The 8,986-nt window shown below is 37.2% G+C and overlaps 1 protein-coding gene across 1 annotated transcript in view; it reads left to right on the top strand.

Annotated features, from left to right (window-relative positions):
• The first annotated feature begins 5,774 nt into the window (after positions 1-5,774).
• The window catches only part of LOC144971858 (uncharacterized), a 15,394-nt gene continuing 12,182 nt past the window's right edge, over positions 5,775-8,986 (top strand). Inside the window, exon 1 of the mRNA XM_078912933.1 lies at positions 5,775-6,083. Within this exon, the coding sequence (XP_078769059.1) occupies positions 5,775-6,083 (309 nt within the window). The remainder of the gene's footprint in view (positions 6,084-8,986) is intronic.

The raw sequence follows: 8,986 nt of genomic DNA, 5'->3' as shown, positions 1-8,986 counted from the left end.
AAACATTTACATTTTATTCATTATCGACAGTGAGGTATAAATAAAGAAAAATAAAGAAAACAGCTTCAAAAACAAATCAAAAAGGGACAAAATACATAGGACGGAAATTGTAGTCTTTTCATTAGAAGTCAAATCCATTCACCAACTATAGATAGTATGCGCTTGGCTAAGGAGTTCACAACATTGCCATCCGGAAGTATAGCGAAGCAACACACAAAACTTTATGTAACCATGATCGTTTATAGTCAGGTTAATACAGTTTAGTGATAATTACTCATAAACGCGGATGGCAAAAAACAATAACAAAGACCTGAGTGACGTCAACATCGTACTATCTATAGATAGTTCGATGATGATGTCATTCATGTCTTTTGAGCTCCTTAGCCAAGCGCATACTATCTATAGAAAAATGTGCGGCTACTGTGGTATGGCGCTCGATTTTGGATCGGAGTGTCCTGGATTTGAGCCTCGCTCGGCGCACAGTTGAGTCCTTCGAAAAGGCTCTTTACTCACATTCTCTAATCATACTCATGTGTAAAATGAGTACCTAGCCGTTAACAGCGCTGTCTCTATCCAAAAAAAATAAATAAAATATAGCTTAAAAGGTGTTATATATGTCTCGTCCTACCTGTTAAGTGTTGCTGTTGGCCAGGGACTCTTTGTAAGGCGCTTTTAGCACGTTTAGTGGAAATTCCTCTATATAAAAGCTCAATAGAAAAATCGATGCTTTTGTGCCAAGATACAGCCATCATTTTTCACAGATATATATACATATTTTCTAATATTTTTTTCGTGGTGCATTACAAAATTTGATTTGATTTATTTATTTTTTTTTTGTAATCGTTATAAAAAATTAATTCTCTGTTGTACATTTTGTGTTGATGAATAGTATTATGTATCTTCATCACTCTTGAGCACATTGCCGGTCAGCTGTCTCCACGTATCACCGTCCTGTCCGGTGCGCATGAATTCTGAGTTGCTTTTAAAATCACTTTTGGTCATTCTTGGGTTATTTAAATGTCATTCTTTGTCTTCCTCTCGCTCTCTTTCCTTCGATCATCCCAGATGTTACCAACTTTTCTATTCCATCTCTTCACACATATCTCAGGAACGGTAACTGACTCTTTCTGCTTGTATTGTCTCTATCAATATTCTTCCTTTTCTCACCTCCCCCAACACTCCCTAGTTCGTATACTTGTCCGTCCATGATAGCCTCAACATTCTTCTATCTCAAATGCCTCTAACCTCCTAGTACATTCTTTGTCAAGCGTCCACATTTCACAACCGTATAAAACGGTACTTATAACATAATATGTTTCCATTGCTTTCATTCGGGTCCTCAACCTGAGGTATGTATCTTAACATGGGACTAAATTCCATTTGAGTTGGCGTTTAAAAACTCAATAATTTTTTAAAATGTTAGATAGGCATGACGTTTCGGGAAAATCCGGAAAATGATCGGGAAAGATAAAGTTAAAAAAAAACCCATGTCTCTTTTTATTTACTATCAACAGCGTGGCTCAGCGGTACGGTCTTTGCTTCGTACTCGAAAGGTATCGAGTTCGATCATCCGCCGCTGCGCTGTGTGGCCTTGAGCAAGCCACCTCGTACTAGCTCGATTTGCGGCGATGCACTGCGGCTGACACCTGGATTATTCCAGTATTCACTTAGACTATACCCTAGAGACAAATTTCCCCTGTGGAATGAATAAGGGAATTTTATCAGTTTTTAAATTATTATAAAATATTCAGTACTTAAAATCTCGACTACCTCGACATAATACCATTTCGGGGCGACGGGTCACTTATTTGTATTTTCTTTCTTTCTCTTGAGTTTTTTATATAGCGCAATGTCCACTAAATGTGCTCAAAGCACTTTACAAATAGTCCCTGACCAACAGCGACACGTAAAATGGAGAACTATACATATAGCCTGTAATGCGATATTACAATTTTTTCCTGACAGACACACAAAGCTGTTAACGACCAGGTACTCATTTTACAACTGAGTACGGTGAGGAAATGTGAGTAATGAGCCTTTTCCAAGGAGTCAGCTATACGCCGAGCGAGGCTCAAACCCAGGACCATCCGATCTGAAAGCGAATGTCATACCACAAGACCACATATCCGCTTAAATGATTGAAAAAGAGTACTTGAAAAAAGTGCCAGGCAGAGCATGAAATAAAAAATACAAAAAAAAAATCCATCACAAAATCAGCCTGCATCAGTCGAGTGAGGCAAATTTTTGGGGATGTTTTTGTTGTTGTTGTTTGTTTCTTGTTTTTTTTTATTATTGCTTTGTCTGGCACTGTTTCATACACACGTTTTAAAACTTGTATCTTACACCAGTGCCTGCTCCCTCATGAGTCACTTTAATAATTGCACTGTTTCATACACATGTTATCAAACCTGTGTCTTACACCAGTGCCTGCTCCCTCATTATTCACTTTGATAATTACATTGTTTCATACACACATTTTAAAATCTTTATCTTACACCAGTGCCTGCTCCCTCATTATTCACTTTGATAATTACATTGTTTCATACACATGTTTTTAAACCTTGATATTACACCAGTGCCTGCTGCCTCACTAGTCACTTTGATGATTGCATTGTTTCATGCACACCCTTTCGGTTTATTTGCCCGATTCGAATATTGTAATCCATTTTTTATTCTGTGGGACGAGTCCCGATAGCTCAGTTAGTAGAGCACTCGCTTCACACCCAAAGGGACCGAGATCGATCCCGGGTGCAGTCGAGTCTTTTTTCCCACCCCGACCCCTCCCCTGCCTGTCCACCCAACAGTGATTGGGCAGCTGGATCTGTTATATCTGGCGGAAAGCATTTTCCGATAGACTAGCGTCCAATCCAAAGGATAGCAAACAATTGCTATTGCCTGTTTCACGCCATAGATAGAATGAAGTTGACGTCACTCGTGTCTTTGTTATTGTTTTTTGCCATCCGCGTTTCTGAGTAATTCTCACTTAACTGTATTATCCAGACTATAAAAGTTCATGTTACACATAGTTTTGCGTGTTGGTCCGTTATATTTCCGGATGGCAATGTTGTGAGCTTCTTAGACAAGCGCATACTATCTATAGAAACCGGGATAAACTCCAGCTCTATTGGACTACTTTTAAAAAAAAATTCTGTGCCATAGGACGGTTAGTTCAAATCAGTAAAAAATATCGATTTTCTGATAGTTTCAAAATGAGTCAATTGCTATCGCCCGTTTCACGCTATAGAAACAAACCAGGATAAACTCCGACTCTATTGGCCTAAATCCACTGAAGGAGTACTTTTTTTTTTTTAATTCTGTGTCATAGAACGTTTAGTTCAAATCATTCAAAAATATCGATTTTCTGATAATTTCAAAATGAGTCAGTTTGAATCCAATATGGGAATCAAGAAACTGATATCAAGCACTCATTGCAACTTCCTGCATTTATTGATCACCTGTGAACGTTTATGAAAAGGAATTTCTGAACAATGATTGTCAGTTCCAATGCTATACGACAGAGAATCTTTTTGACCAGAATTTGACAGGTGTATGAATGAATGACTGCCAAGACAGCATGAGTTTGTTCCTCCGTCAACGTAAGGTGTCAAGGAGTGCAAAAATCAACACGAATAAACATTTAATGGAACCGTTTTATTTTCGTCTCCTCTACCACCACCACCTCTTCCTTCTTCTCCTTCTACTCATTTTCATCCTCTTCCTCCTCCTCCTCCTCCTCCTCCTCCTCCTCCTCCTCCTCCTCCTCTCCTCCTCCTCCTCCTCCTCCTCATCCTCATCCTCCTCCTCATTCTACTACTACTACTACTACTACTACTACTACTACTACTACTACTACTACTACTACTACTGCTGCTACGACTACTACTACTACTACTACTACTACTACTACTACTACTACTACTACTACTACTACTTCTACTACACTACTACTACTACTACTACTACTACTACTACTACTACTACTCTACTACTGCTACTACTGCTTCTACTACTACTACTACTACTACTACTACTACTACTACTAACTATAATAATAATAATAATAAATAATAATAATATAATAATAATAAAAATAATAATAATAATAATAATAATAATAATAATAATAATGATAATAATAATAATAATAATAATAATAATAATAATAATAATAATAATAATAATAATAATAATAATAATAATAATACTGCTGCAACTTCTATCAAATTCATCAAATTAATATATAAAGTGCCGCTATTATTTCTTTATTTTATATTTTTACATTTTATGCATTTACATATAAATTGAAACCAGGGGTCATAGGGACAACATATTTCACTTTGTAAAATTTATATATACCTGTATACATTGTCGCCATAAATTCTCAACTTTATATTTATACATTTTATGCATGCCACGTCTGTAAACGAATTTCCATTTTTTGGATGAATAAAGTATATATTACTACTACTACTACTACTACTACTACTACTACTACTACTACTACTACTACTACTACTACTACTACTACTACTACCACTACTACTACTACTACTACTACTACTACTACTACACTACTACTACTACTACCTACTACTACTACAACTACTACTACTACTACTACTACTACTACGACGACGACGACTACTACTACTCCTACTCCTCCTCCTCCTCCTCCTCCTCACTACTACTACTACTACTACTACTACTACTACTACTACTACTACTACTACTACTACTACTACTACTATTACTACTACTACTACTACTACTACTACTACTACTACTACTACTACTACTACTACTACTACTACTCCCCCCACCCCCTACATCACCACCACTACCTCTATTTCCTAAAATTAACAAGTTGAAAGGGTGTGTGTAGAGGTGTGTGAGTTTCGGGGGGGGGGGGGGGATCGAGTTCTCTTCGAAAACTTATTGATGCTTTGGGCTTAGGCAAAATACTCATAACATACGCCAGCTAGACAGGCTATAACGATGGCAACGCTGAAACCCAAAAAGACTGGCATTATGACGTCATTATTTGGTTTTTGCACCGCCTAATGAGTTGTCGTTAGTAGTGCTCATGGAAACAAGTGATCCCATTGGTTTAACTATTTAATACGACTCACGGTATGTTTTCTTTTGTGGCCAAAGACTGGCATTTTGACGTTATTTTTTGGTCAGTGTCAGGCTATAAGTTAACGATGGCTACGGTGTCAGGCTATGAATTTACCAAGACTACAGTTGAGGGGAAGAGGAGAAGAAGAGGAAGGAAGAGAGGGGGAGAGAGATGGTGATGGTGATGATGATGGTGATGATGGTGATGATGATGATGGTGATGTTGATGATGATGATGGTGATGATGATGGTGATGATGATGATGATTACGACGACGACGATGATGATGATGATGATGATGATGATGATGATGATGATGATGATGATGATGATGATGATGATGGTGATGGTGATGATGATGATGATAGTGGTGGTGAAGAAGAAGAAGAAGAAGAAGAAGAAGAAGAAGAACAACAACAACAACAACAACAACAACAACAACAACAACAACAACAACAACAACAACAACAACGAACAGTCTTGAAATCGTCAAAATGCAATCTTTTCGAACACGCCATTAGGAATCTATTTTTTTTTTTACCTAACCTATGCACACCTAAACGCTACAAATAAAATCTGCACAAATCTGTACATATTTAATCCATTTCCAAACACTTCCGATACGGTATTTTTTTCAATATTTGTTTACATACGTCATGAACTTCAAGCTGTTGTCATGGAATTATTCTAGCCCCCTAGAGCACGACTACCCAACGGAGCTCTCCTTACAAGTTCCTGATTTCACAATGGTTTCCAGAAGGAGAATCACACGCAAACCATCCCGTTCACGAAAGACGCTCAAAAGACCCAGACGCAGCAAGCTAAAGAGGAGGAGCAGATCCAAGAACAAGAGCCGTACGAAGATAAGGAGAGCGATGTTAGTGTCGGCGTCAGGTACCGATTTTTCAAAGATGAAAGACCCAGATATTATGAAAAACATTAAATTCGATCACTACATCAGAAAGGTAAGTGCCTCTTTAATATGATATGAGGGAGGCCTTCCGAAAGCTCCTACATCCCCAGTATCCTTTTTTTTATATAATGTTCTAGTAGGGGGTTTGGGTTTTTTTTTTGTTAAGTTTCCCCCCTCTCAAACCCCCTACTATCTAGAACATTATATTTAACAAAAAGAATACTGGGGATGTAGGAGCTTTCGGAAGGCCTCCCTAATATGAAGTGGACGTATACATATATGCAGGTTTGACATCCGAACCGACTTATGGGCCTAGTTTAACGTTGTAAGTTATGAAAAATAGAGTTTGGGTCCTTTTTTAAAATTAGATTTCTATTAAAGCAATAAGCCCATAAGGTATTGGGTTATCAGACCTGTAAATAAGTGCACGCCGGTATAAGTAGATTTAAATTGAAAACAAAACAGTTTTGTTGCAAAATACAATTTTTAAATGGCGAATATTTATTATCTTAGTTAATTAAATCGCAGCTCTTATTCTATTCTATTGTTTCACTGTTATTTATTTACTCGAACTTTTAGCAGTAATAATGTATTTGCATTGGCGTCTATCGGTGTATATATATATATATATATATAAGATTGGGAGGCCTTCCGAAAGCTCCTCGTGCTAAGGGAAACAACCCAAATATTCCCTCAACCGACCCTAAGAAAAAAAAAATAAAACCTCGTACCTTTAACTAACCTTAATAGGAAAAACAAACATCGTATTGTGAGGGAGACATTCCGAAAGCTCCTACATCCCCAGTATTCTTTCAAAATTTCGGCCGAGAATCAAAACAATGGTCAAATTAGGAAGTTTTATACTTTCACAAATCTATCAAGGTTAGTTCTATAGTTTTTTAAACGCTTCTTTAGGATGGAAAATTGAATAAATAAACGCCGGACAAAAGATCAACGGTGAAAATACAAATTGAAATAATACTGGGCAGGGGCGGTTGGTCACATTGTATTTAAGGCGGCACAAATCCGAAATACAGAATCAAATTTTATTGGTCTAGTTAATTTAACTTAATTTGACCTACTTTGTATGTGTGTGTGTATGTGTGTGTGTGTGTGTGTGTGGAGGGCGGTATTGCAATTGTTTGCATATGTGCGTGTATTTGTGTGTGCGTGTATGTGTGTGTGTGTGTGTGTTGGAATATTAACGAGACATACTCACAAAAGAGCATCAATTATCTTGGACAAAACTTGTCTGTTAACTTTCACCTGTTCATTATAACGACTCACAGACGCAGCATGTCCTGTTTCCAACTGATTTCTTATATCTACAACGTTGAAAAGTTTATATTTAACAGCATCTGTGACATGGCTATTTGATTCAGAATGTTTCTTCAGTGCCTGAGAGATGTGCGCAATATCACTGAATCCTCCTGTTGTCCGTTATAGCATACATCACCAAAAATCAAGCAATAAAAACAATGAAGCGTTTTACGGCTTTCACTGGCAGTAAGCCATTCAACATTTTAAAAATAATCATTATTAAATCGGCGCTGTCTCCTTGGAGTGTTAGAAACTAAGTTAAAAATCACTGGTTTGTGTGGATCTAAATCTTTCACCACTATTTTCTCTTGAGGGGATAAGTGTCGGAATTGATTATCAATTAAAAAATCAACATGATTCATGATTGGTTACAAATTACAGAAATAACTTTTTAAAATAAAATGATTCAAGATAAAAACAGGTATGTTTCATAAACAATGACAACAGCGATAATACATTTTCTCTGAATACGAACGGTATGACACACAACTTTAGAATAATAGAATTCAAAAATCCACATTTAATTCCAAACGCAAAGCACTTGTTAACTTCACACACAATCAGCGACATCTTTATAATTATACTATTATTAGTATTAGACAATGCACACAATACAAGTTGAGTAGGGATCGTTGGGAGTGTGCGGGGATGAAGGACTCCGTGGGGTCAGGGATTTTTTATTTATAGTACCATGGGGCTCTTCTCGGTGCATACTTTGTTTACTGTTCTTTTTTATATTTAATATATATTTAAGCAAAACAAACAATGATGAAATATCACTGGCGGTCGGTCAATAGAGCGAAGTTGTTTTGTGCCGCCCTATATTTTCCGTAGATTAACATGTCAGCCAAACAAAAAACTTCAATTTTAAAATTTTGATAAAATTAAAAATTTAGCACATACTGCTTTTTGTTTTGAATTTAATATTTGATGACTCGTACGTCGCTCCGCGAAGGTAGCGTCAAATCGGCACGTTTCATCTTTCCCCCGTTGCCTGCGCGGGGTGACAATGAGCGGAGGGTGTGGTGTGGTGGGGACGTTTTTTTTGTTTATATGAGCCAGTCTTCGTTTGGCCGTCCTGTCCTTATCCTATACTCCGTTGTACCTTGAAGAAAGTTAGTTACCACTCCCCAATCTCCCTCCACCCTCCCTCCCCAACTAACTATTGTCTTTCACTGCTAAAATAATTAGGCCAAGACGGCCAATCTAGCGATGCACGCCCTGAGGTCCTACTTGGGATATATTAAAACCATATCAGTTTTATCACTGAAAGAAGAGGCTTTGCTTCACTTAGATATACGGATGAAGAGAGTGGCAATAAATATATATTTCATCATTGTTTGTTTTGCTTAAATATATATTAAATATAAAAAAGAACAGTAAACAAAGTATGCACCGAGAAGAGCCCCATGGTACTATAAATAAAAAATCCCTGACCCACGGAGTCCTTCATCCCCGCACACTCCCAACGATCCCTACTCAACTTGTATTGTGTGCATTGTCTAATACTAATAATAGTATAATTATAAAGATGTCGCTGATTGTGTGTGAAGTTAACAAGTGCTTTGCGTTTGGAATTAAATGTGGATTTTTGAATTCTATTATTCTAAAGTTGTGTGTCATACCGTTCGTATT

Source organism: Berghia stephanieae, chromosome 4 (genome assembly GCF_034508935.2).
Source record: "Berghia stephanieae isolate SIO BIC M18660-M18661 chromosome 4, UCSD_Bste_1.3, whole genome shotgun sequence".
NCBI classification, from domain to species: Eukaryota; Metazoa; Mollusca; class Gastropoda; order Nudibranchia; family Aeolidiidae; genus Berghia; species Berghia stephanieae.
Note: the sequence above shows the minus strand (reverse complement) of the source record. Positions and strands in the feature narration are given on the sequence as shown.